This window comes from Bos indicus x Bos taurus, chromosome 4 (genome assembly GCF_003369695.1).
Source record: "Bos indicus x Bos taurus breed Angus x Brahman F1 hybrid chromosome 4, Bos_hybrid_MaternalHap_v2.0, whole genome shotgun sequence".
Taxonomy (NCBI): Eukaryota; Metazoa; Chordata; class Mammalia; order Artiodactyla; family Bovidae; genus Bos; species Bos indicus x Bos taurus.
In genome coordinates, this window is record NC_040079.1 from 107930146 (window position 1) to 107958136 (window position 27991).

General features: G+C 38.2%; 1 protein-coding gene and 1 long non-coding RNA gene across 3 annotated transcripts in view; one reads left to right on the plus strand and one right to left on the minus strand.

The window, feature by feature from the left end:
• Positions 1-485: 485 nt before the first annotated feature.
• The window catches only part of LOC113891727, a 50777-nt gene continuing 23271 nt past the window's right edge, over positions 486-27991 (plus strand). The window contains exons 1-2 of one of the 2 annotated variants that reach the window (XR_003510869.1): positions 486-711; positions 16762-16930. This is a non-coding gene — a long non-coding RNA (uncharacterized LOC113891727). Of the gene's footprint in view, positions 712-4144; positions 12395-16761; positions 16931-27991 lie in introns of those variants that run through there. The other variant, XR_003510868.1, reaches the window with a different exon arrangement.
• The window catches only part of COL1A2 (collagen type I alpha 2 chain), a 36884-nt gene continuing 28756 nt past the window's right edge, over positions 19864-27991 (minus strand). The window contains exons 40-52 of the mRNA XM_027540154.1: positions 27461-27622; positions 26383-26490; positions 25610-25717; positions 25212-25265; positions 25015-25122; positions 24815-24868; positions 24102-24209; positions 23578-23631; positions 23348-23455; positions 22539-22797; positions 21940-22124; positions 21036-21278; positions 19864-20328 (exon numbers count right to left, since the gene is read on the minus strand). Coding sequence (XP_027395955.1) covers positions 20182-20328; positions 21036-21278; positions 21940-22124; positions 22539-22797; positions 23348-23455; positions 23578-23631; positions 24102-24209; positions 24815-24868; positions 25015-25122; positions 25212-25265; positions 25610-25717; positions 26383-26490; positions 27461-27622 — 1698 coding nt within the window. The 3' untranslated portion in view covers positions 19864-20181. The remainder of the gene's footprint in view (positions 20329-21035; positions 21279-21939; positions 22125-22538; positions 22798-23347; positions 23456-23577; positions 23632-24101; positions 24210-24814; positions 24869-25014; positions 25123-25211; positions 25266-25609; positions 25718-26382; positions 26491-27460; positions 27623-27991) is intronic.

A 27991-nucleotide genomic window follows, 5' to 3' on the forward strand; every position in this document is an offset into this window, starting at 1 on the left:
TGGATAAATTCTTTAACGTCTCCAGGCCTTAGTTTCCTTGCTTGTAAAATGGAGATAATAATAGTATTTAACTCATAGGGTTGATATGAGGATTAAATGAAATCATGCTACTAAAGGACACAGAACAGAGTCTGGCACTAAATGAATACTCAACAAATGTTAGCTGTTAAGTCCTGTCTGCCGCAACTACTCCTTGACTCTGAAATACTAAAGGTCTTGGAATCTGCAGTGCTCGTTTTGGCACTTGATCATGCATTAATTCATCCATCACCATCTAGTGAGTGGTTTTAATCCCCCTTAGATTGCTGAACATGGCTCACAGTGTTCAAGATAGCAGATTGCCTAGTGGTGCTGCTCAGGTTAAACTAATCTCTGACAAATATTTACTTGCAGCTCTGGGTCAATCCTAGATGAGGATGGGATGGTTGGATGGCATCACTGAGTCAATGGACATGAACTTGGGCAAACTCTGAGAGAGAGTGAGGGACAGGGAGGTCTGGTGTGCTGCATTCCATGGGGTTGCAAAGAGTCGGACATGACTTAGTGACCGAACAACAACAAGGTCAATAGTAAAAAAGCTAAAGGAACGTGGCACCCTGTTCACGAAGAAGACGTGTCTAGCTTATGGAAGCCCTGCTTTCTTCCTCATTACTAGAATATCTGGCTTAATTATGGGAACCTGCACCCTGAGAATGACACAGATAACAGAAAGTAAGTATAGAAGAGTCTGGAAACCTTACGCATTGTGAGAAATTGTGGCGAGGACTGGGTGGTACAGCAGGTAAGAATTTTTCTTTGATGTTAGGCACTATTGGAGAGCTTTGCTCTTTTTAGATTTCTGTTCATAGTCAAGTTTTAATCCTTGAGCTCCCGAGGCTGGTCTGGGGTTAGTTACCATCAAGAGTTACCCATTTTCGAAGCCCTTACTCTCGCAGCTCCTGTGGCTTTTTTCCTAAGTCAGTTTTACCGTCCTTGCCATTTTTTCCCCCTCAAAGAGTTCTCCCTAGAGGTTCCTAAGTTTTTATGAGCTTCTTGAGAGTGCCGACCAGTTTGCCAGAGGGCTTCAGTGTTGCTAAATCCTGAGTCAAACTCTCTGCCCTTTCCCCCAGGCTTACTAGGCTCTAGCAGTGGAATAGAAACAAGCAGGAAATGGGAACTAACTGTAGAGAGACAAGGGGCCCCGTCTGGAGCATGAACTTGGTTTGAAGACCAACTCTACAGCTGTACTGCTAACCCTGCCCTCAATTTTAGACTGCCCTGGACGTTGAGGATTCACTCTGGCTATCTCTCAAGTGATTTTTAAAATTCAAATTACTTTAACTTACCAGTGGGAAAGACTGTGGTTTTTCCATAAAATAAAAAACTGCCACATTTATACTATATTTGGTTTGGAGACTGAGTGTATAAATATGTGGATCAAAACTGTCCATGAAAGCACCCCAAACTGCTTTTTCTCATGATCTGATGTTGGGCATTACTGAATTTTGCACGTAGAAAGCAATTACTTTGATTTTCTGTTCATTTTGGTTTAAGGGAGGAGGGTTCAGGATGGGGAACACATGTATACCTGTGGCAGACTCATTTTTATATTTGGCAAAACTAATACAATTATGTTAAGTTTAAAAATAAAATTAAATTAAAATAAAATAAAATAAGATCAGAGATAGGTGCCATTTCAGACTGTTGTTGGCAAGCATTTCCCCCCAGTTTTCTTGGCCCTGCAAGCTTTCTACTGTCCTGACTGACTGTGACTATGATGGTGGTTCAGCTCTGTTTTGGATGTTTTGCTAACAATTCAAACTTGCTGTTTTCCCATCACAATTATATTCTCCATTATTTTTTCATTTTGTCTTGTTTTTTAGCAATAGTTGTAACTCATGTAATTGTAGGATATTTGTTAGATGTAAACTCTTAGTCCTGCCTGGAAATATCAAATATTTAAAACACTGTATTCTTTGGAAGCACACGAGGAATAATATTTTAACACATCGCTTTTATTCACTGAGCTGACATTAAGCTAAGGTAATTTTGTTCCATGTTGTGTAACGTTCTCACTTGTGATTATTCCTGCAGTTTTCTCATTTTGTTTTTTTAATCACAACAACTAAAGGGCAACAAACAGCTGCTGGAGTTAGGGTTGTCAGACATTTTAAGTAGTTTTTCCTTTTGCATGAAACAGTTCTGTTGAAAATACTAAATTGTGTATATGTTGAGATTGCCACCCGCTGGTGAAAATAGAGAATTTCCATTTTAATGAGTAATTTAGGAAAACATATTTGTTTTCTGTTTCTGGAGTATGAATTTATATGTTTAGGTTTAAAAATATATATTTTAAACTTTTCTAGAAGAATAAAGATTTTTATTATTCTGGAACACTTTAAAGATCTACTGGAAAAAATTAAAAACTCTATCATTTGCAACCATTTAAAAATCTTTATTTATATCTCTTGTGGCCCCTACGAAAGGGAGAAGAGAAAAAAAAAAAAAAAAAACTCAGAATATGCCTAAGCGTTATCAGTGGTTGCTGTTGACTACTAAGATTGAGGGAATAAAATAAATTTTGTTGCTTCTTTACATTTGTATGGAGTTATATTTTCTCCCCCTATGCAAACCTTATATTGCTTTAAAAGAAAAATATAAATCTGAAGAAGAAAAATAGCTATATGCTAGTGTACATAAATCTAAATGTAAGTTTCACAAGGGCACTTGATAGAGTGTTTAAAAAAAAAAAGCGCCACCCTAAATCAATGCCACGTTTAACTAAAAAGATACAAAAGGAACAAAAGCCTGGAGGTTGAACTGCAGCTTTCATCACTCCACTAGCACAAATTTTAAATTCAAATGCATACATAAGAATTTATTATGTGTTAAAGATGCCATTTCAAATTCATGTGCAAGGGTACCTCACATCATTTACCGAATATAATCCAGATGTGAAAAATTAAAAATATGCAATGAAATAAATTAAAAAATAAAATTAATATTTAGGCTAAGCAAAAAACAAAGGAAAAATTATAAAGGAGAATGTTGAAAATGTCTGTGTATAAGTATCACCAGAAAAACAAATGATAAAATATTTAGGAAAAATATTTAGAGCTTATAGAACTGACAAGTGAAATAAGACTTTTAAAAAAAGGCCTGTGAGCATTTGAAAAGAATATTAACCTCATTACTAATCAAAGGATTACATATGTTTTGAAAACTTAAAAATTTAACTATAAAATTGGCCAAGATTTAAAAAATGTTATTATACTTAGTGTTTTCTGATAAATGTTTTCCTTTTCTGATAAAGCTTTCAAATATCTGACATGTTGAAAGTGTGTTGCTTGGTAGATGAAAGATGATACAGACAAAAGTACTCCATATTATAAAACTCTACTGCTGTTTAAATTATTCCTTAAAATATATTTAATAATATGGAAAAACACTCATCTAGAATTTAGATTACAAATAGGGTTTAAGTAATAACACAGTTTTATTTATATCTATCTCTCCCTAAGGATATTATTTCAGAGTTTTAATAGTGATTATCATACTACCAGAGTTATTGGTGATAATTTCCTTCTTTATTTATTCTGTATTAAAAAATTTTTTTGAAAACAGTAAAATTGCAAATACATAAAATGCTTAGTAAAGTTCCTTTAAAATTAGGGTGTGAAATAATACATGTACTTTGATTACTAGTTTAATAAAAATATATGTTATATGTACCTATGTACATTCATAACTATAGATTAAAATTATTTGAGAGTTTAATAGTGGTTATGTGTATGGTTATTTGTATAATTATATTCCTAGTTAGAGGTGATTATTTTATCATTCATTTTGTAAATATTTTACTTCTGATAAACAAAGATGTGCATTTATATATATATATATATATATATATATATATATATATATATATATATAATCTTTGATCTTCCCAGGTGGAGCAATGGTAAAGAATCCACCTGGCAATGCAGGAGATGCAAGAGATGTGAGTCCAATCCCTGGGTCGGGAAGATCTCTTGGAGAAGGAAATGGCAACCCACTCCAATAATCTTGCTTGGGAAATCTGATAGACAATGGAACATGGTGGACTACAGTCCATGGGGTTGCAAGAGTCAGACACGATTTAGCGACTAAACCACCATTATACCTCAATAAAACTGTTAAAGAATACATACAACTCTTGTTCTTTCTTTCTAAAAAGAAAATTTAATATCTAAAACATTCAGTGTTTACCTTTTACTAGCTCAATATTTATTTCATCCATTTATTGATATATAGAATACCCAAGATATTTAAAATATCCCCTCATTGGCATTTGGCACTGCAATGAATCAGCATTTTAAACCAGTCTACACAGATTTGGATCTGTACATTATTTTCTATAGTGGGATGGTGGGGGGAGTAGAGTAGAATATTTCCATTTATCAAGATAGGTTAGTCCCTAAAAGGAAATTAGCATCATGTACAAGGAGCTGACTGCTTTGTGGAAATATTCAACTATTATTTCATCAAAAAAAAAGTAGTTTCTTATGATTAACAAACTTAAGCAAGCAAATATGATATGACTTTTCAGAAGCAAACTTCTTACCCAGATATTAAAATATCTCATTAATACAAACTTGGCTTCAGCAGTAATATTACTGATTATGTGGACTGTTAAATAGTCCATCTGCAATGCAAATATAACCCTAGACACCTGACATCAATGAATTTTCATCAAGCAACTTCAGAATTAAAATAAAACTCTTGATTCGATGCAGCCATTCTTTTCTGATAAAGCTTCCAAATATCTGGCATCCTGAAAGTGTGTTGCTAGGTACGTGAAAGCTGATACAAAGGAAAATACGGTCTCAATCATTTTTTAATAAAGGAAAATATACAGCTCTCCTGTAACTGCACACCGCCTGACTGGCAGGTAACACTAATATGTGTCCAGAGGTACAACAGTGTATCTGCCAGGCTTGCTGAGCTGTTTGGAGATCTTTTGCTCAGACTCTCCTGTGGGACAGCTGGGTGTGTAGTCTGTTCCACCTTACTTGCAAGGCTGTCTCACTCTGAAGCCCTACCAGCTAATATTAAAATAGTAACGCATGGCATAGACCTAAAGAATGAATGAAAATACTCATCCCCAAGGCATCTCATGAGTTGATTATAATAGAAATTGCTTAATTATTTATTACTAGTTGCTTTATAAATTACTCACTCTGGTTTTGCTGAAGGGTATAAACTCTGAGATGGGAGTAAAGAGCTAGAGAGGTGAAATTGTCAGGCGAATCTGTGGTTAAGGGTTTCATATACCACACAGATGCCTTTTTACTTTATCCTGTAAATAACTGTGAAAATAGAAATCTTTTAAAGGGAAACTAAAAGGTCAGATTTGTATTTTCTCTGTATGATGGAGAATGGATTTGAGGGAGTCAGGAAAAGAGGCAGGTAGTCTTTAAGGTGAAAGACCACGAAAGGCCAGACCACAGATAAGAGGAAGCACCAAAATATTTAAAAGATAAAGCATGTAGGAAGAACATTTAGAAGGATTTAGTAGTTGAGTGAATATGGAGGCCAGAGGTAAAGCAGAAGAAAGAATGAATTTTCTTCCTTGTATAACTGGGTAGATGGTAACATCCTTAAATGGTACTGAAATGACAGGTGCTGGTGCTGATTAGAAAGGGGAAACATAAGTGGCTGGTTGAGCTACTTTCCTAATGGATACATGCAATCATTCAGAAATTTTACAAGAGCAAATTGTATGGACAGACATACAATAAACAATGACAGTAAAATTACAGACAAAGCCCTCCGACTAAATCACAAAAAGCCTGGAAAACATAAGAACCTTTTTATGATGCTGATGTTAGGGACGTGGACAAAGATGGAACAATTAAATCGCATTAATTGTATTTGTTATGTTGCAATGGGAATGATTTTGCTTGCTGTCATAATGAGCTCTGCTGTAATAGGCATTCGCCTTGTATCCCACCTATTCATTTATTAGAATGAGGTTTTATTTTTTCCCCCCTTTTACAAAGTAAATACACAATAAGATCAAATAAATTTTGATGATTGCCAACAGATGGTGAGGGGCTCAAACTCAGACCATCTGATCTTTTGGTTTTCAGTTCTTTCCGGCTGTTCTTTCTACTTAATTACCTTCCCCTCACTTCCTAATCCCTTCCATGTAATTCTACACCAAGATTGGGTCTAGCACTCTGTTAATTTTCTGCAGCCTATACTGCTTTCTGATGAGATATTCGGTCTTAGTATCTGTGTTGCTAATGTATCTAAACAGCCTGGTTGTAGCAGAAAACCTTTCAATCCTGCTTGAACCATGTCTTTTCTCAATTTATTAATTCAATTTAATGTTAAGAATTTAAAACTGACTGTTTGATTCACTTCACATCTGACACAATGGATCAACCACCAGTAATTTTATGCAATCAAAGAACTATTTTAATTGACCTGTCTTTTGAACCCTTCTCATGAGACATGTATTTTTTTCAATCACTGAAATAGCCTTACTAGAGTGATATATGTGTTTTAGTGAGAAATTTCCTTTATTACATGAATGCATCTTTTGTGAATGAGGGAGAGAAAGTATTGTGTAATAGGTATTTTAATGATATTTTAAGGAAATGCATAAAGGGTAGGAATTTATGGACACTTCTGAGGTAATGTACTGTAGACTATGTGTATTTATATAATCCATGTCTAGATAAAACCTTTCTTTTCCTTTGACAGGTATGTTTACATGTCCAGTTCAATGTAAGGAGGCTGTTTTCGTGTTCAATAGTCCCTAATAGCCCTGCTTTACGGGGGTAACCTAATAGAATTCTGTTGACTGAAATTCCTGCCTTACAAATGTATCCGCGTGTTTCTGTCATGTTTAGCAGTAGTTTGTTTAACCAAATGCTTGTTCCCTAGACACAGAAATTACACACCAAAAACTACATATCGGTAAGCATTTGTCATAAAGCTTAGTTTTAAAGATATCATCTATATTTTTTAATATCACTTAGAATAATCAGTTTTCTTCTGGTAATAGAAATATTAAATGTTCACTTACATTTTTTTTTTGGAAAATTAAGAAGGATACAGGAAAGAAACCTGACAATACTCATTTCTCATTAAAGGTGATGGTTATTAAAATTTTTACATAGATCCTTTCTGGATTTTTTATACATATGTTTGTAAAATGAAAAAATTTAAACAAACTTGAACTTTTATAATGATTTATGTAGACAGACATTACTTTTAACTTATGTGAATTTTATTCTGCATGTGTGTGTGTGAGAGAGAACAATTTAAATAGATTTTTAAAATTTCCTTTTCATTTAGTTTGTGAGTACATGGAATAAGCATGAGACAGGGGAAAGGTATCTGCTGTTTCTTCAGTGTGTCTCAGTTCTCTGCATCTTGCTACACTGACTATGATTCTAATGGCAAAAATGCATATTTTTCCTACAATATGGTCAAAACTTAAGCCAACAGCTTTGATGTTCAGTCACAGAAACAGCTATCTATTCTAATACTAAAAAGAAAACCTGTCTTGAAGTTATGGTATTTGGGGTCCAAACTGGAGATTTTCATGGGCAGTCTTAGCCATATGAGATTTTTAAAATCATGTGCTGATTTTAAAATCCAGTGCATGAGATGCAACTTCACTGTAATCAACGTGTTGTATCTAGTTATGAATTTTTTCTCATATAATTAAGTACTCTTTGAGAACATAACTGCTTTAACCAATCCACTATTTTTTAGATATTTGATTGCTTTCCAATGCTTGGTGTTAAGTAAGGCTAGGACAGCTGTTGCACCCAAGATACGACGTGATGATCAACCATTATTTTTGCACATGGTTGTCCAAGATGCTGTTGTGGTATCTTTCCTTCAGGCAATTTTTAACATTTCATACTCTTAAAGTATAGAAGCTAGGGGAATGTGACTTCACAATAACCAATGGGAGATTGCCTTTAATGGAAGAGGAGGCAATATGACATATATTTTAAATACAATCTTTGATATTTTGGGGGGACTTCTTGCCACAACACCTCCTGTTCAGAGAGATTAGCACTCAGTCACATGAGCCGGTTCACAGAATGTATTTGCTGTGACGTTTTTTGAGAGTTGCGGTGTTCTGGTTCTTTCTGTTGGCTTAATTCTGCAAACACTCTGGCATTTTCTCAGACTTCTGTGATTCACGTGCTTGTCCTTCAGACTGGCATGGCTGTCCTTCAAAGCTTAGGTTGCTCTAAACAGTTTCATTGGAGGATAGCTGTGTGTTGCTGTGACTTGGGCAGTAGAAAACCAGGGTTTCACAGCTTTTTGGGAAACTCTTCATGTAGACACTCATCCAAAAATCTTTAGGAAAATCAAGGATTCATCTCCTAGGATACATTCCTAGGTGAGGAAGAGTAACTTGTCAAAAGTATAAACATTTTAAATTCTTTTGATACATACTGATCAACTGCTTTCCAGAAATTTTGTACCCGTTTATGTATGAGCCTATATGTCATAGTCATATAATGTCACTACATACACACACACACACACACACACACACACATCATGCCAACTATACATGGGGCTGATCTTTTGTCTAAAACATTATTTTCAAAAGAAGCCTAACCATAGATCAGGTGAAGTTTTACTTCATATTTCTTTAATTGTTAGAGGAATTGAACTGTTTTTTGTCTGTTTAATGACCTTTCATTTTGTATTTTTTAATTTGTGTTCTTTGTCCCCTCTCTCACAAGGTTTTTGGTGCAAGCATTTTTAAAATAAAAGCTCATGTGTAAGAGCACTTGGTATTTAAAAATAATGCTCAAACCTGGTGAAATAAGACATGTATTTATCAAGAGAAAGATGGGATAGGAAGAGTGTGAGGATGGAGACAACATACATTCAAACAGAATGGCCTTTCATGGCCTTTAGGCTCTCACCCTCTTTAAAAATTGCCCCATCCATGGCTTCTGATGGCCACGTGTTATACCACATGACTTTAATGATCAGAGCTGATGGGATGTCGACTCAAAGGTCATGAGTTAATAGGCTGCCAAGGGATTTATGAACTGCACTGCAATGTCTCCCTAGGGAACTAGAATAGCAAGTTAAAAAAAAAAAGATTGCCAATTAATAGCAGATCTGAAAGGACAAACATGCAGAATATGAATGAACCAGATTAGTGGTGGAGCTGTAGAGAAAAGAGTCACAAATTCCTGCTCCTGAGATCTCTAAAGCCACCTTAAATAGCCACGTTCCAGCTCCAGTTTCAGCAAAGCTGTTTACCTTTCCTGCTCTTATTCCCCTATACACCTCCCTGTCTCTTAAGCTTCCTTGAATGGACCTCTATTATTTACATTTAAGTGACCCTGAAGAAACAGAATGATTCTGAGGAAAAGTAACACAGATTTTAAAACTATCTTATTTCCTACAATGCTATATTTGTCCCAGCAGAGTTATTTGAATAGTCAACAATTCTTTCATTTAACAATTTGTTCAACATAAAATCATTGAGCACGCTGTCTATATCAGGGGTTGGGCTAGGTGGTAAAGGAGATACAGAGACGAATCAGGCAATCTGTCACCTAGAAGCACATAGTTCAATCATGCTTTTCTATGTAGCGTGCTCTTTCATTACTACGGATTGTCAGATCAGTGGTGACCAACTAGTTGCTAGGCAACTTGAAATACAGGAATACAGAACTGATGCAGCTTCATTATGATATGAATTCATCTCTGAAATGTTTGTCAAGAATTGTGAAGGGTCTGAAATTTTCCTCTCCTTTAAAGCTATGATATTACCTTGCCACAGTTTAATAGATGCTGGCAGAAGACACGTGACTTCCAAGTCAGAAAAGGACTTTATTACTCACAGCAAGGCAAGTCACATGAGCTTTCTGTTTCCTTCTGGTCCTCTTGCCCCCAGGTCTCACAGGGGCATTGAGGGCAACTCCGTGAATGTGTCACAAATGAGGAACACCAAGTACAGGGAACCCCAATCTTTTACAGTGAATTGTAATCAGACCTGCCTGACATTTACCCTGTAGGGAAACATCTTTATTATACTGGACAGTAGCTTGCCCTCCACTGTGGAGGGAGACACTGCCTCTGTCTTCCAAGGCTACTAAACAAACATCCTTGAAAAGGTAGCCCAAAACATAGATAGTCAGTGTATGGCAACCCACTCCAGGATTCTTGCCATGGACAGAGTAGCCTGGCAGGTTACAGTCCATCAGGTCGCAAAGTGGTGGACACTCCTGAGTGACTAACATACTTCTGCTTGCAAGACACTTTACAGAAATTTTATAAATCCATAGAGAATTGTGTTCCAACAATATTCTTTCTCTGGATACTTTATAAAACAGTTCAAATGTTGGTTCTTATTTCTGTTAACTCTAAGTATCTACTTATTCTGAAATTGTCCTGTATTTTCCCATTTTTAGTATATTCTTTTAAGTAGGTGTATTTACCAAAACTGTATTTTTTTTTCGCTTGTTTTATTTAACAGAAACCAATTTTCTCTAACTTAAAAAAGAAAGTTAGTAGAAGGACACTGGATTATTTCATAATTCAAAGAACAACCCCTAGCTAGTGCTATTCTGGCACCTCATCAACAGAAGTTCATTGTGGTCTCTGGAGTATTGTCATTAGGATGCCTCAACTTCAGTGGCTCTCAGTCTCTGTCATTCTCCACTCCAAGTTTTAAATTCTCAGAGGAGAGGAGTGGAATGGCCCAGCTTGGCTAAGACTCTGCCTCTATCTTTTCAATTACGCCCAAGGGGGAGGGACCGAAAAAAGCGCACAGACCTAGTAAAACTTTGTTGTTCCCAAATTAGGAGAGAATTTTTTGGCAGCTTTGGAAACCTCCTGATTGCTTTCTTCTATATCTGAATTTGTTTTGATTGATATTCCACTGCTCATAGAAAAATACATTTATTGTTTTATGCTAGTCATTGTTTTATTCTAGTTTTTAATCAAATATATTTTTGCTTTATTTTTGTCATTTTCTTGGTCATCTCCTGATGTTTCTCAATTTTGGGGACTGATCTAAGCCAATTTAGTGATTCAAGAGTTTGGAGTAAGTATAGGTAGTGTTTGGTGGTTGAAAATAGATTGGACTATATGTCTTTTCTTATCAATCTTGTTGTCAAGTGGTATGCAATAAGCAGAGCAAGGTTTAGCCCAAATTTTGTTAATATTAAATATTTATTAGTCAAAATATCAAGCCATTATGTCAACTATGAAAATTTATTTTTAACATCTTTCATGCTAATTAATATATATATTCTGGTGTAGATTTCAATAATGCTGTTTGAAATACCAGAGTAGCCACCTCTCCAACTGTGAATTTTCATAGTTAGGGTAATTCCAAGATTATTTATTTGGGCCTGGAATGTGGGGTAATGTTACCTTATTACATATATGCATATATATACATGAGCCCTCCTGTAGAAGTATTTTTAAAATAAATTAGCAGACAGACAATACAATAAGGTCGAGATATAGGCATTTAGTCATGCACTCATGCTAATTTCCAAACTCCTTTGTAATTAACATTCCTCCCAACCAGATTAATTGGGTTTGCAATAAGTAATCACATTTGTAATATTGCAACTGTTCCCAAATTAATTGCTCGTGTGTTCAATGAGCCATTACATGTTCTCATTTAAAGCAGCTTAAAGAGCCCATGATTTTAAAGCTGTAGTCCTAAACATTCTGGGGAAAGGGGAACAGAATCATCTAAGAATACGTCAATAATACGATGAGAGCAATAAACCAGTGGTTCCCGAACTTTGAGAGGACATGAGAATCACCTCACTACTCACTGAAAATACAGATCCCTTGGCTCCATCCCCAGCAGTTCTGATTAGGGAGTTATTATGTGGGGTCTGGAAAAACTTGGAGGAGCATTGCACACTTTCTTTCTAGAAAAAAGCACTTCCAACTTTACCAGTGATTTTACTGTGACTTTAGTACAAATTTTCTGGAGACTCATTGCATATTACAATCACTGAGGGAGTTTTAAAACAATATTTCAGACCAATTAAATCATAATATGAGTGGTGTAGGGTGACTAAACTGTCTGCATGGTTTTTTTTTACCAACTGAGAATGGAGACTAGAGATTTTCCCCAACATATTAATTTGTTTTGCTAAATTAGACTCACTTGACAGATACCTAGCAAAAATGATAATAAAAAGAGCTCAGTTACCCTATAAATCTTACAAAATACAGAGTTTAATTTGTGTATTGGTGAGAAGGCACATCATTTTTGGCATTGATTTGTCTTTCTCTCTTCAGAGGTTCAAAGGATTTAGTGGGCTTTGTCCTCTGTTTTGATAGATAGTCTTCCTAAGCTTGAGAGAAGAACAGCACAGCTCTTTTTATAATTTATGATGGCAAGGTGAGTGTTTATTGTATTATTTTAGTTGAAGAAAAAGCTAAGAAAACATATGGTGCTTCAAATTGACCGTAAGTTCACTGTATTTTAATAACATGCCCAAGGTAAATATTTGTTGTGAAAAATCTAGAAAAATGGTTAAATGGGCAATTTTCTAGATGTTATCTGAAGAAGGTTTTTAACAATTTTTTTTTTAAATTAGGAGCATATCGTAATGAACAAAGTGGTAGATGGAAACTTTCGCTACATTGATAAAGTTCTTGAAATTATTTTAGACTTCTGTATTACAAAGGAAAGGAGACTGATAATCAGTAATAGAAAAACCATGTTGGAAATAACTCTAATCAAAGCTTCTTCTATGTTTCTTTGAAGTGGATCTACTTATGATATTACTCATATAGACATTCAAAGCACTGGCAATAATAGGTGATTTAATGATGTTTAAAACCCTTGAATAAATTTATACAGGACAAGAAATTTCCCAGAGGACATGAATTTAATAATTACGATCATTTCTTGTACTGATAACTCTTGAGATAGGATTACTAGTGCCAGAGACAAAATTTTAAAAAATCAAATTGTGAAAATTAAGTATCAGAAGTCTAGATTATTCAAAATGTATGAATTATAGCCCATTTGTATAGAAAAACTGGCTTCCAAGTAAGCAAAAGGACCATTTCTATGCTCAGAAACTTTCTCTCCAAAGTTGGAAGCTCCTAATGGCATAGGGCAGAGACCAGTTAAGTGCAAATTTGTTCTATTTGTCAGAAATGTTCTTTTTTTTAACTGTCAATGTGGAATCATTATTGTTTTTTGTTGTAAAAAATTGAAAAGATTTCCAAGCTTTTAATAAAAGTACTTCTTAAAGTTGGATTGTGGAGTGGTATTCACCAAAATTGCGAGGGTTTGGAAGTTTGCTGGAATCCATTTGTGGTAGAAAAAATTAAAGTGCACTGGTGCTGTTGTTTTAGGCTGTTGCTGTCACAGAAGATGGTACCTGTAGAAAGGTGATTGCTTTTGTTAGCAGTGCAGTTAAGGGCTTTCAGAGAAGATCCAGCCTTGTAGGATAATGATAACAGTGGTTGCTGGGAACTTGCTCTACACCAACCTTACAAGCTGCTCTGCATTCGTATTTCCAACCCTAACAGTCCAATGGGTGGTATCATCATTATCACCGTTTTATGGAAATGGTGGAAACAGGATTTAAATCCAGACAGCTCTGCTTACGAAGCCCCTGTTCTTTCTCTCACACCATCTTCTCTCTGTCCATATAATCTTTAAACCCTCTTGCTTAAATCCTGAAGGGTTACTCACTGTATTGGGAGGGGGGCAGAATTTCTAGCATGGGACAGCTCTGCTTACCTAAAAGACCATTCTCCTTTTGAACTTTATGTTTGTCTCCTTGGGATTTCCACTTATTAGCTCCATGGGAGAGAGATTAAGGATAGATTAGAAGGGTAAATTGAATTTTATGCCAGCTTTTTCACTCTCCTCTTTTACCTTCATCAGGAGGCTCTTTAGATCCTCTTCATTTTCTGCCATTAGGGAGGCATCATCTACATATCTGAAGTTATTGATATTTCTCCCAGCGATCTTGATTCCAGCTTGTGCTTCATCCAGCCCGGCATTTTGCATGATGTACTCTGCATATAAGCTAAATAAACAGGGTAACAATATATAGCCTTGACATACTCCTTTCCCAGTTTTGAACTAGTCCATCGTTCCATGTCTAGTTCTAACTGTTGCTTCTTGACTTGCAGACAGATTTCTCAGGAGGCAGGTAAGGTGGTCTGGTATTCCCATCTCTTTAAGATAGAGGGGAAGAAGGAAAAGAGAGCATTAAGGACATAAAGGTAGACCCCTATGGACACTGTCTCTCCACCATCTGGAGAGAAGGCTATGTGTCTGGGGCAGGCAGGAAATAAGTACAGGAAGTTGTTCTATTTTCTCCCAAATCTGAGTGTTCATTCTCTGATGATGTCCATATGGCAGTGTTAAAAGGCTGGGATGTTCTGTTATCCCATCAGCAGGGGGAGCAGCGAACTTGAAGTGACATCCTGTAGGGAGAGAAAGGCAATCCACTTAGCACAGTGGTGTGAATTAAGTGTTCTTATCCTGCCTGGCATTAACAGGTTCCATGAAAAAAATTAATTTCATTTTCTTCCATGCTGTTTATGGATAATTAAGTCATTGGACACCAACATCAATGCTGCAGCAGAAAAAAAAAATTTACTTTAGTAGAAAAATACATTTCATGTGTATGTTCAGTAGTAGAGAACATCTATAAATATGTAGTGAATTGCAGTTTTAAAGATATCTTTCTAGAATCCATTAGGATTGCTAATTCTGTCCAAGATTATTCTTATACCTTGGACTCAGAATAATATATCTGCTTGAGGACAGCCAGATGAAGAAGAGATATTTGGTTCTATGAAATGACTTGAGGGTCCCTGAAAATCATGTTCCTATTATTGTCTTTACAATCTCTAACAGTGGCCAGGTTTTACTCCCTTTTAGGTTAAAACTTCTTTTTTTTAAAAAAATATATATAACCAGCATCTGCATATTTTACATAAAGAGAATAGCTCATTAATTGTTCTCCATGATTGACTTTGTTCTCATTTGAAGAGGTTTTGTGACTGGTGTATTCTGATGTTGCAGAGTATAAGGTAGGTCATAAAGCATATGCTGAGACTTGTTGAACATAGGCTAGAGGGTCTATAGGAGGAAAGTGGAAGAGTGAATGACAAACCTCCATTTTAATTTGGGCCATTGGTTTGTTCTCTTGGGTCTTAGGATAGGAGAAGCAGCATGTTGAGTATGAGACCCAAGATGAGATATGAGAGTCATAGTTCAGAAAAGTCCAAGTTTAATGAAGTGAGTAGTATTTCTTCTGGTTGGTGGTTTATGACATCATTTTTGGTCTTAGACCCCTTGGAGTAGCTGAAGAAAGGTGTGGACCCTTTTCCAATAAATATGCATATGTGCACAAAATTTAGCCCTCTGTTTCAGGAATTTATTCATATTCTGCCCTCCCCTGGAGCCTACCACAAATCCTTGTTTAGAACAATGGTCTCAGAGATGTGGAGTGGACAGGTGGTGCACACCAAGGGATGTGCCAAATGATCCAGAGAAGTGTGGAGTTTTCTCTTTGTTTTTATTTTTTCTCTAAAATTTTTTTCCATTTAGGTTTTATATTGCACATAATATATTAGTACACATAATGTTATAGTATATATATAACATTAGTATATAAAGAGGCTAACAAAATTAATTGTAAGAACTTACATTTTTACCGATAGGAAGGCACAACTCAAAATTGATTGACTACCAATTTAGAGAATGGTGCTAACTAAATTTAAATTCTAATCCCTGCTCCCCCTAAATTGGAGGGCCACGGATAGGACCTTAAATCAAGAGGTGACTGCAAGTGACTGGAAGTTTTGAACCTAACGTGACAAGTACCGTTTGTCTACACTTCATTAAGCAGTTTCACACTTGCCCCCTTTGCTTCTCCCAGTGGTCCTGTGAGACAGGCAGAGTAGGTGTGCTCATGGAAATCTCTGAGAGCAGAGATTCGTTAACCAAGTTCTCAGAAAACTTTAGAGACTCTCCCAAGGGCCCTTGGCTAGTCAGTAGTGGAGCTGGTGCTCATGACCTTGGCTGCTGACCACGAATTACGTGCTCGTTTGACTGAACTGTGGGGATAAGCCAGTCATTTGGGCTGCCTGTGGCCCCCTTGCTGTGTTACTGGTGCTCCCTGAGGACACTGAGTTGTTGGCCCCCTGGCTGATCCAGGCATAGGCACACAAAGCCTATTTTAGTTGCTTGATCAGAGGGCCAGGAAGCTGAGCTCACAATTCAGCATTAGCTCTCTCCTTTTGGTACTGTAATACCAACATATTTCAAAACGGATAGAGGGCTCTTCAAGGGTTTAGATACATCTATGTACAAAGAAGATTTACAATGGGTTATTAAATGGGGGTTTTGAGGCTGGCTTCATGGGAAGTGCCAACCACTTTTCTCCCAAATTTCCCCAGGTGCCACTGTCAAAGGCAAAGCACTCAACTAGATGGATCATAGTTCTGACCCCAAATGACATTTCCAACTTTCCTTATATATAATTCAATTTCTGAACTTCCTTTTCAGTGATATTAAGTGGAATAGGTTAAAAAAGTCTTTGGGCATTAAAGATATAGATGTGTTCAGCATTGCTCAGGTGTCTCTGCTTTTTGCCCGTGTATTAGCTGTATTGATTTTAGAATTTTAAATGACACTTTTTACCAGACTTGATTAATATCTCTTTCCCTCTTCTTAGCTACCTAGCTCCTTCACTCTCTCCTGTGCCATCTTCTTTCCTCTCATACCAGCACAAATTCGAGGCGGCTGACCTTTGTATGACCAAAGGTCAGGAGATGTTGTGAGGAGGGTCCCTGGAGTCTGGTGATTAGCCTTTAAAGAGGGGATCTACCGTCCAAGGGCCAAGCCTTCAGGTCATTGCCCAGCACTGGGAACAGAAACAGTGGACCTTCTGGCTTGGTAAGTACCAGACTGTTCTACTGTGTGGCCTCCAGAGAAGAAATGTTTAGCTAGGCAGAGGCTAGAAGGTGAAGTGAGATCTCTGGCAAGAGCTAGCCAGCCAGTCCCAGGATCACTGTTGTTGCATGAGGCTAGGGTCAGTTTCTTGACACTTCATCTCATTAATTAATGGAGTCCTCTGCTACTGTTGGAGGACACTTCTTTAAAATTGTGTATACACGTTATTTTATTCTCTCTCTGCAACTGAACTGCGAGATCCCTGAGGACGCTGCTGCGGTATGGCTTTGTACTCCTCTCCCCAGTGTCCCCCAGAGTAGCTGGGATGTGATGAATAATGACACTGTAGGTCAGGATTTTCCTTCTTTATCAGAAGGTGGGGGTGAGGGGGAGGATGACCACCCTTCCCCTGGGGTTGGTCACTCCTCAACCAGGATTGTTTTCACTTGTGACTGTGTATTTCTTTTCATGATATTTTAAATTTGTTATAAATGACAAAAGTAATATAACTACATTGCAGAAAATTTGGATAATTTATAAATAAAATCATTTCTATTGTTAATACATGAATATCCCTACTCTTAGTATTTTTATATGCATTTAAAATATTTTTAATGACAGTGTACCTGAATATATTTTAAAGACTGTGACATTCTATTATCTTTTTACTTTTAATTATCCTCATAAATGTTACTGGGATATAAAATTTTATTTCACTGTTTTCTCATTATTATGTGTTAGATATATCATTTTTTCCTCATTGGTATTTATTAGATACGCCATCATTTGTTTCCTTATTGTTATCTATCAGGTTTACCATTATTTAACTATTTCACTATACTAGTCACAGATAGATGAGTAAATGACTATTAAGTCATTAGGAAATCTCCCTATTTGGATATAGTTTGACCAGTCATTATCATATAGCGTAGTTTAGGCTCATAGTTGGTAGTCAATAAATGTTGGTTTTATTCCTGCTTCTTTCTCCCTTCTTTATGCTATCTTTATGGTTGTTTCTTATACTGCAAGCCTGAGCATAGCATATTTTTAATCCAGAGATTTCTAACTGGTTATTACATAAATTTACCTTTGTTATTTCAATTAGCAATTTGTGGGGAGTACTCATACTATGATCCCAAAGGTTCAGTTTTTCTTTATGTTACTTGGTCAAGGGTATTGATTCTTTCTTGCCAGACATAAAATGTTAAAGCTACAAAGGATTGTTTGAAATCACTTTATCCAATGGTATCCCAATTGGTGCGCTGTCAGAAGTTTTCAAGGTGCTTAAAAGAATACTAATTCCTTACTAAGTCTTAATTTGGTGGCTGAGGATTGGGAATCTGCATTTCAATAAGCATCCCAGGGATCTGATTTTGGTGGTAGAGGGACCATAATTTGAACTTATCATTTGGTTAGTAGACCTTGCTAACTTTCCAGAGTTAATTTTAGATTTTTATCATGTTCAGTCTTTTGCTTTTTTTTTTTTTTTTTTAATTTTTTTTTTTTAAATTTTATTTTATTTTTAAACTTTACATAATTGTATTAGTTTTGACAAATATCAAAATGAATCCACCACAGGTATACATGTGTTCCCCATCCTGAACCCTCCTCCCTCCTCCCTCCCCATACCATCCCTCTGGGTCGTCCCAGTGCATTAGCCCCAAGCATCCAGTATCGTGGATCAATCTCGATGATTTTATAGCAGGAGGCAAATATTACAATCGCAATTATGTTCTGCAACAGGAAATAAGTCCTAAATGAATCTGAACATTTTCCTTGACACGTACTATGTTTAAGTGTGTTAAAGATGTCGTTGAAAGGTGCAGGGGAGGAGAACGAACTTGATTTGGCAGGTGGGTGTTCACAGTACTATTATCCACAAGAGTCTGTGCTGACTGACAGCACACACGTTGCCTCTTAACAGGCACTGTACTCAGCTGCAGCAGATGCAAGTGTGTGGCGTTTTTCACTGAATATTTGAAACGGTTTTAGTTAATAGTATTAATTGTGCATAGACCAACTTGCAGCCACTGTTTCAAAGTGCTTAATGGATAATAAACCAAAAGGTTCTATGGACCTCTACTTAGCATAAACGTGGGTCAACCTCTGCCATGTTGCTTAAGTATTATGTATTTTGAGTAGGGCAAATGTTAGTTCAGAGAAGGAATCTTCCCTATACTATAGATAAATAGCGAAACTCAGGAAGGTGAAATGTCCAAGGTCAGTTAGCTGGAAGATGCTGAGCCAGAATTGGAGCTCAGATCCCCAGGGTCCTTGTTCTCTGCTCTTTCTACCATACCAAACTGCCCTTTTTGCAGATTTTCTATCTAATGAGAAATACTTGGTATTATGGCTGGTGGAGCTGCTATAATCTATATTTATATTGAGAAGAGCACTGAAGCAAGGAATTCTACTCAATATTTTCTTTGGAAAACCAAACATGCTTTATTTCATTTTTTTCACAATTTATTTAAACATCTCACATATACAAAATAGGTACAATTTAATTTTTCTGCTTGTCCGAGAAACAAGACTTCTTTGGAACCATGGGAGAGGATGAAAATGAGACTGGCAAAGAACAAATGCTGAATTTAAAGAAGAGGACAATGTTGGGCAAATGATCCACTTACTTTGTGGGAATAAGATGTAAAGTACTGATGTTAAGTCAAATGAAAAAAAATACACAATACAGCTCAACAGCAGAGGAGTATCTCTCCTCAAATTCTCCTAGCACCATCAACATTCTTCAAGTATCTGAAATACTGTTAATTAGCACCTTCGTATTTTGAACAAAAAAACACAAATACCTCAGCTCATCTCTGGTCAGCACCTCACGGTGTGGATCACACTCACAGGAAAGTGTTTTGAGGTAGTTTAAACCTTTGGAAGTTTGGGTTTTAAACTTCCCTCCGTGGAAGATATTCAAAAGCCACAAGTGGTGCAAATGTTCATGGTTTTTATTTTTCAATTTTTATTTTGGTTTTCTTACAAAGGTTGACATTTTCCACAACAGGTGTAAGAGTGTTGAAAAAAAAAAATTCCAAATCTTTTGGAGAGGGGAAAAGGGAGGGGGAGTGAATTAAATTGTATTGCACAATGCTCTGATCAATCCTTCTCCTCTTTTGCCCACAATTTAAGCAAGTAGATGTGCAGAAGAAATGGAAGGATTCAGCTTTCAGTTAGGAAAGAAGAAAAAGAAATGGCCAAGAGAAATGTTTCAGATTTCCTTTTTCTTTAATTTAGGTTGAGTTCGTTTATTTGAAACAGACTGGGCCAATGTTCAATCTGATTTCTTGGTCAGCGCCACCGATGTCCAAAGGTGCAATATCAAGGATAGGCAGGCGAGATGGCTTGTTTGTTTTATATTCAATGATTGTCTTCTGCCATTCATTTGTCTTTTTCTGTTTAAAAAGAGAAGACAGGAATATACATAAAGCAGCACTGTTATGGAATCTAATCATCTTGTATCATATTATAATTAGATATATTACATACAATTATATTGTATAATATATAATTATATAGAACACACATTTATATAGAAATATATATCAGATATTATTCATATAGAATTACTTTATTATGTATGTGTGCTAATTTGCTTCAGTCATGTCTGACTCTTTGCAACTCTATGGACCGTAGCCCTCCAGGCTCCTCTAGGTAAGAATACTGGAGTGGGTTGCCATGCCCTTCTCCAGGGGATCTTCCTGACCCAGGGATCAAACCCACATCTCTTATGTCTCCTGCATAGGCAGGTGGGTTCTTTACCAGTAGCACCACCTGGGAAGCCCCTTATGTACTATATTATAAATTACAGCCTGGGCCTTTTTAACCTCAAGTAATTGTAAGTTATGGCTTTACGTCATCATTTAAAAAACATGTTAAAAGAAAAATAATACATGGAACATAGTATATAGTTCAGTATTTCAGAGAATTTCAGGAGGCAAGATCTGTTAAGAATGCTCTGGATTTACCATCTGAATTTAAACAAATGTATTTATGACAGAAAAATAAGTTAGGTCTCTCATTCATCTGTTCATTTAATGGTCTAAGCTCCACTATCCCACTTCCCAAATTACTGTTATTCCCATATTCCACTATTACTTACAGAGCAGCCATCTACAAGAACAGTGTAAGTGAATCTGCTGTTGCCCTCGGCAACAAGTTCGACATCATTGGATCCTTGCAGAATGACAGCCTTTTTCAGGTTGCCAGTTTCCTCATCCATGTATGCAATGCTGTTCTTGCAATGGTAGGTGATGTTCTGAGAGGCATGGTTGGCCAGCAGACGCATGAAGGCAAGTTGGGTAGCCATTTCCTTGGTGGTTACTCCTTCAACATTATATTCAAACTACAGAGAGTAATATGGGAATTCCAGTTAAATGAAGAAGGACTCAGATACTAAAAGTCAAATTAAAAAAAATAGTCTGGTATAGAGAAGAATAATGGACTCAGGTATGAACCTGAACTTTTAAAGGAGACTCAATTCACTTGTCTTTGAAGTAGCAGCTACCTAGAAGGAACACAGGAACTACCATGCCGAGGCAAGTCATCTCAAAAAGTGACCTATTTCAGATAAAGCTCCTCTCTCTCTACATATATGTTTCCTTTTAAAAATAAGAACAAGAAGGTAGAGATTTAGACCCTTTTATTTTCCACCAATAAAATTAATGAAAACTTTTAATTAGAAATTCAGAAAAGCTCACATCTTGAAAACATATGTTCATGGATACTGGACTAGATGATGGCTTGTACTCCTTCACACTATGTGACATTGTCACTTTCTCCAGTGACTATCAGTTAAGTCATATCTGAATAATAACTTTTGGATTGTATGGACATGTCCAATCAATCTATCTGTAATACGCAATCCAGGAAGTAACAGAACCCAAGAACAGAGCAGGTTCTTTTAAAAAGCCCATTTTGGTAAAAGGCCAAAATGAGGATAATTAAAAAGCAAATAGTGCTAGATAGTATTTAGTAGGAAAAGGAATGTTTATAAAATTCCTTACCTGGGTACCACCGTTGATAGTTTCTCCTACCCAGACATGCTTCTTGGCCTTGGAATTTCTGTACCAGTTCTTGACTGGGATGTCTTCAGGTTGAGCCCGGATGCAGGTTTCGCCAGTAGAGAAATCACAGTATACTTTGATAGCATCCATAGTACATCCTTGGTTAGGGTCAATCCAGTAGTAACCTTTAAAAGAAAAAGACCTAGATCATAAAACCTCTCATTGAGTGACAGGAGCATAGGTTCTAAAAATTACTACTGAGAAATTCTGATTCCCAAAAGTAGCATTTTTTATCATACAGTTATATATTGTCTACTCTACATTAACAGGAAGAGGGTGACTATTTTTAAAATCAGACAGTTCTTCCTCTCCTCTCCATGAAAATCAAAAGCAGGGTATGTATTACCATGAAAGGGTAGAAATACAAATCAATACAATCTTGAAAATGGGTGCTGGTTGGAAAAAGAAAATACTTTATTAACTGAGTAGGATTTCACATAATGCCATTTTGACTCAAATACCCTTTCATATCAGTGGGAGATGGCTTTGAAAGGCCTAACTTGTGAGAAGGGTCATTCTAATTGGATATCTCAACCTACCACTGCTCCATTCTGGGTGGCTGAGTCTCAAGTCTCGGCATGTGCGAGCTGGGTTCTTCCTAGAGCCTTCTGGAGTAAGAAGGGTCTCAATCTGGTTGTTGAGAGATTTCAGAGTAGCATCAACTTCATAATCCTTGGGTCTGAGAGAAGTTGGTGAGCGAGGCTGGTCAGCCCTGTAGAAGTCTCCATCAAAACCAAACTCGTAACCACCACCACTTGGGCCAGGAGGTCCAGGAGGGCCAGGGGGACCAGGAGGGCCCTGCAGAGGTGGAAGTGAGAGACAAGAGGCTTTGGGTTTGGTCACAGTGAGGGACACCAATGATAACAGGTTTTTCATGGAGATTCACACAAAAGCATGCCCTAACAAGTAAAACAGAATCAAATTCATGTAATAACAACTTGCTCCAAGGCATACTTGCAGGGATGGGCTTAAAGAGTTCATCAGGTACAGATAATTTTTATATATTTTAGAAAGCAGGGAAATGGGGGACTACTTTAATGTGTTGTTATCACTGTCTTGTATGCTTTAGTCACTCTGTCGTTTCCGACTCTTTGCGACCATGTGGACTGTAGCTCATCAGGCTCCTCTGTCCAGGGAATTCTCCAGGCAAGAATACTGGAGTGAGTTGCCGTTTCCTCCTCCAGGGGATCTTCCCAATCCAGGGATCGAACCTAGGTCTCCCACATTGCAGGCGGATTCTTTACCGCTCTGAGCCACCAAGGAAGCCCTTCACTGTCTTGGTTTGGTCTAAAGAAGATATTCCCATAGGTCAGTGATGCCCTTTATTATTTCCCCAAATCATACTTACAGCAGGACCTTGGCTACCCTGAGAGCCACGAATGCCAGCAGGTCCAACTGCACCAGGCTGTCCAATGCGACCGTCTTTGCCAGCGGGGCCAGAAGGACCAGCAGGGCCCTAGGAAAGAAGGACACCAAGTCTGTGTGTGCCAGTGAACACCTCACAAGGGAGAAGCGGTCTGGGACTCACTGTCTGCCATAGGGTCTTTTCAGAGATAAACATCTCTTAGATTTACCTACCCTGGGACCAGCGGGACCCACAGCACCGGGAGCACCTTGATCGCCATGATGACCCTTTAAAGAGAGAACAGGAAAATCACACCTTTAGAACATGTGTTGATGAACAGATTTTAAAAAACTGAACAGAAAATTTTAGTTTCAATGGACTCTGGATTGAGAAAATTAAAATTGTAAAATGGGCCTCTTTTCTTTCATTATGTCTATTCAATTTTTTTTTTTTCTATAAGCTATTTCACAGTGCAGTATTAGTCATTCCTCTAATTATATTTATTTAACTGGGGCTGAAGGACATTGTTGCCAGGAGATCTTAGTATATGTACATTTCTACCTCCTCTAACCCTCACCCTTCCATGTTGGGATGAAACAGCATTATCTCTGAGCTATGGAGTTAGCCAGAGAACAGGAAATGAATACGATGTAGGACATTTTAGAACAACAGCAGTGAACTTCAGAGGAAGTTCATTCTCAGCTGAAGGACTTTAAGATCTGTACAGATATAAGCTGTTTCTCCATACTGTACTTACAGCAAGACCCGGGAGACCTTGCAACCCATTGTGTCCCTTTAAGCCAGGAAGACCTCTGGGACCCTTATCACCAGGCTCTCCCTTGTCACCTCGAATACCTTGTGGGCCCTATGAAGAAAAAGAAGGACAGACAGGACATTTACCGTTAAAAAACAACACTGAGGTCTTCACAAATATTGTTCAGTCTATTTACAAACATAACTCTGTATGTGAAAGGTCTGAAAGCCAGGGGGGTGATACTCCCACCGCTTTCCTTAGTCTTCTTTAGTTCAGCTCTCTGTTAAGTGGCTCATCTTTGTGATTGAAAATCAAAGTGTTAGTCACTCAGTCGTGTCCAACTCTTTGCGACCCTATGGACTGTAGCCCACCAGGCTCCTCTGTCCATGGAATTCTCCAGGCAAGAGCACTGGGGTGGCTGCCATTCCCGTCTCCAGGGTGATCTTCCCCGACCTAGGGATCGAACCCGGGTCTCCTGCAATGCAGGCGGATTCTTTATTTTCTGGGCCACTGAGAAAGTCCAATCTTTGTGATTATTTAATACCAATAAGAAGAGATTTGAAATACAAGAGATTAAAAGCTGTCTGTAGCAACTCTCAACATGGACTAAATTTTAAAAATATATATATATAGTCTATGTATTATTTGTCTTCTTAATGGACAGTCTAGACTGATCCTCCCTAAACGCTGCACAGAAACCATCTCCATGTACATACACTGGGACCTCTTGGGCCAACGGCACCAGCAGGACCAACAGCACCGGCAGGACCCTGTGAATCAGAAAAGAAAAACACAACTTAGCAGCCAAGCCCGAGATCCTCCTCCCTGGGCGCCCCCTCCCCAGCTCCCAAGCGTGGGGAGGCCAGGGGTGGAGCCCGATAAGGATGGCAGCATTAAGGGGTGTTGACACACTCACCGGTTCACCACGGTTTCCGTGTTTACCAACGGGACCCACGGGGCCTTGAGGGCCAGGAGCACCGGCAGCACCAACAGGACCTGCGTTACCGGGGTAACCACGCTCCCCCTATGGAAGGCAAACATGAAGCTCAGCGTCAGTCTGGCGTGTACTGTAGTCCCCTTTGAAGTCACAGAACAATGACGAGGCATACTGACCTTGTGTCCGGGTTGACCATCGCGGCCTGGGGGACCGTCATTCCCAGGGTTGCCCTGTGAAGACATCACACCAGCTAAGGCACTTAGAGAGACTGTAGCCCACCGGCCCCTTACAGTTGGGCTACCTGCCTTCATTACTCCCAGTGCCCAGTAGACAACCTGCTTTCAGGCTGTTCAAAAACAGGAACAAGAAACTTGCAAACCTAGATTTTTTTCTTAGAGGTGTTTTTAATATTTCGGCCACCTTGAAGTATGCTACTTAAACACTCATTCCAAGTTATCTTTAGTATTTTCAGTCCTGACAGTGGTTAGTACAACTAGACTTCAGCTCAGGCTACAAAGGTGCACACAGTGATGTACTGCTAAGTTAGATTTTACAAGCCAAATGTTGGACTCACGTCACGACCGGCTTCACCAGGAGCACCATTGACGCCAGGATTACCGACATTACCAGGGGGACCACGGGCCCCAGGTGGGCCTGCGATGCCGAGGGGGCCAGGTTCACCCTAAAGAGGCAGAGAAGACAAACTTCCTTTCACTGGATGGAGGGCTAGTCTCACTCTCCCAAAGCCATCCTAGTCAGGGGATTCCAGTTTTGAGAGAGGAGGTAAGTGGAAAGTGAGGGGTCACCTAATGGTAAGAAGTGTTATTAGTGTCATCCTTGCCCTCTTCCTGTACACTGAGATGGTCAGTTGTATGTACTTTGGGAACGTCCTAAACAAAGTGGGCCTCATTTCATCTGATAATCCAGATAAAATGAATTCATCAAGGTGAGAGTTTATGGAGATTAGATGGTTCCTAGTTACTGTCACATACTATGTTTAATGGAATGACTCAGAACTTGCAGAGTTTCATTCTTGCTCCAGGATAAATGATGCTAGCATTTCGTACTCCAAAGGAGTAAATGCAATTAGAGCTTATATTGTTGTTAAGCATGTAAAAAAGAACAAAAATTGTTCTGCATAATGTTAAGCTGTGTCTTTCTAACATGTGTCTAAGGGAGGTAGTATTAAAGCGTCTCAGTTAAGTGACATGTGATCTGTATAAAGAAATGCCATGAATAAAAAATCTTAAGTGGAGTTATTCAGTGATCAATCTGTCACAGTTGAAGTGGCAGCTTTTAACATCTTTTATTATGTTAACGAGGATAAGAATGGTGTCAAACACTTACCACAGATCCAGCGACACCTGGTAGACCACGCTCACCTCTAGAGCCTGGGAGACCCAGAAAACCAGGAGCACCAAGAAGGCCTTGTGGACCTGGGGTTCCAGGAGGCCCCTAAACAACAATAAAAATACTATTACTGTAAGACCCTACAGGATAATACAGGTTGGTTTGAGATTCTGAGAATGGGTTTATCCTTAGTGTAGAAAAAGGCTGCGTGCGTGCGAAGTCACTTCAGTCCTGTCTGACTCTTTGTGACCCCATGGAGTATAGCCCACCAGGCTCCTCTATCCATGGGATTCTCCAGGCAAGAATACGGGAGTGGGCTGCCATGCTCTCCTCCAGGGGATCTTCCCGACCCAGGGATCGAACCCATGTCTTTTAAGTCTCCTGCATATTGGCAGGTAGGTTCTTTACCCCTAGTGCCATCTGGGAAACCCAGGAAAAAGGCTAGTGACTTCCTATTAGTAGGACATATCTTTGGCTATCTTTTCTCTAGTGATGACAATTAGTTTCCATTTTGGCACGTATATTTCTTTGTACCTGGTTTCTCCTTGAGACCAGTAGAATGACATTTAAAAACACGTGGTTGGGATTAATGAAGTCATCATAGAGTGAGGGAATAGAGTCATAGAATTTATGCTGGGAAGCAAAATTTTTGACCTTGGCCTCTAACTAAACCAGGTCTAGTAAAATCACATTTCAGAAGTGGCAATAATACTGCACACTGCATGTTTTAAAAAATTGGTAGCTTACTGAGATCGATTAATTTACAGTAGGATGACCACAGCAATAGAATTTTGCTCTAATCCCAGTACCAGTAAGGTACCCTCAACAGCTTAAAAGGCTCTGTTGATAAAACAGTGAGTTCACTCACTCATTGTTACCTCCACCCAGTGCCTTTTGAGTATCTACTGAAGCCCTGACACCTCAGTGTCTGTTGGACAGATTTCCTGGCTCAACTGAGTTCTACTTGAGAACCTGCAATACTCATCAACCAATATATGCCATGTGAAGATTTGTATATGGGACTTATTTTAATTCAACATAAGGTATTAAGAAAGAAGAGTCTGAAATCACTTACAGCAGTACCAGGCTCTCCAGAGGGACCCTTCTCACCAACAAAGCCAGGAGGGCCAGAGGCACCTGTCTCTCCACTTCGACCAACTGGACCTTGGTCACCACGAGGCCCACGAAGCCCTTCTTTACCAGCAGGACCAGGGGGGCCAGGGGGGCCAGAGATACCCTGTGAGCAAATGTATGAGGTCACTTACTTTCTGTTAATCATCATGGAGCAGGGAGAGAGCAGCTGAGGTTTTAAATATTAAGATGTCAACAATTTGAAGCCACAAAATAATATCCTGGCCATTTTGGAGAAAGGTTTAGACCTTTAAACAATCTTTCTTGTAGAAAGAAGCAATTTTCCTCTTCCTTCCTGAGGCTGTAATAAACTGAACAACTGAGGCAGAGGGTATGGCAGATATCTGTGAGGAGAAGCAATGCTGTGCCACAGTTGCAGCACATTGGAATCAGAGCTATGCTGACTTGTAATTGTCAGTTGTAAACGAATGGGACTGTGGGTTTTGGAGGACTCCACTTGTTTCTTTTCGAAGAA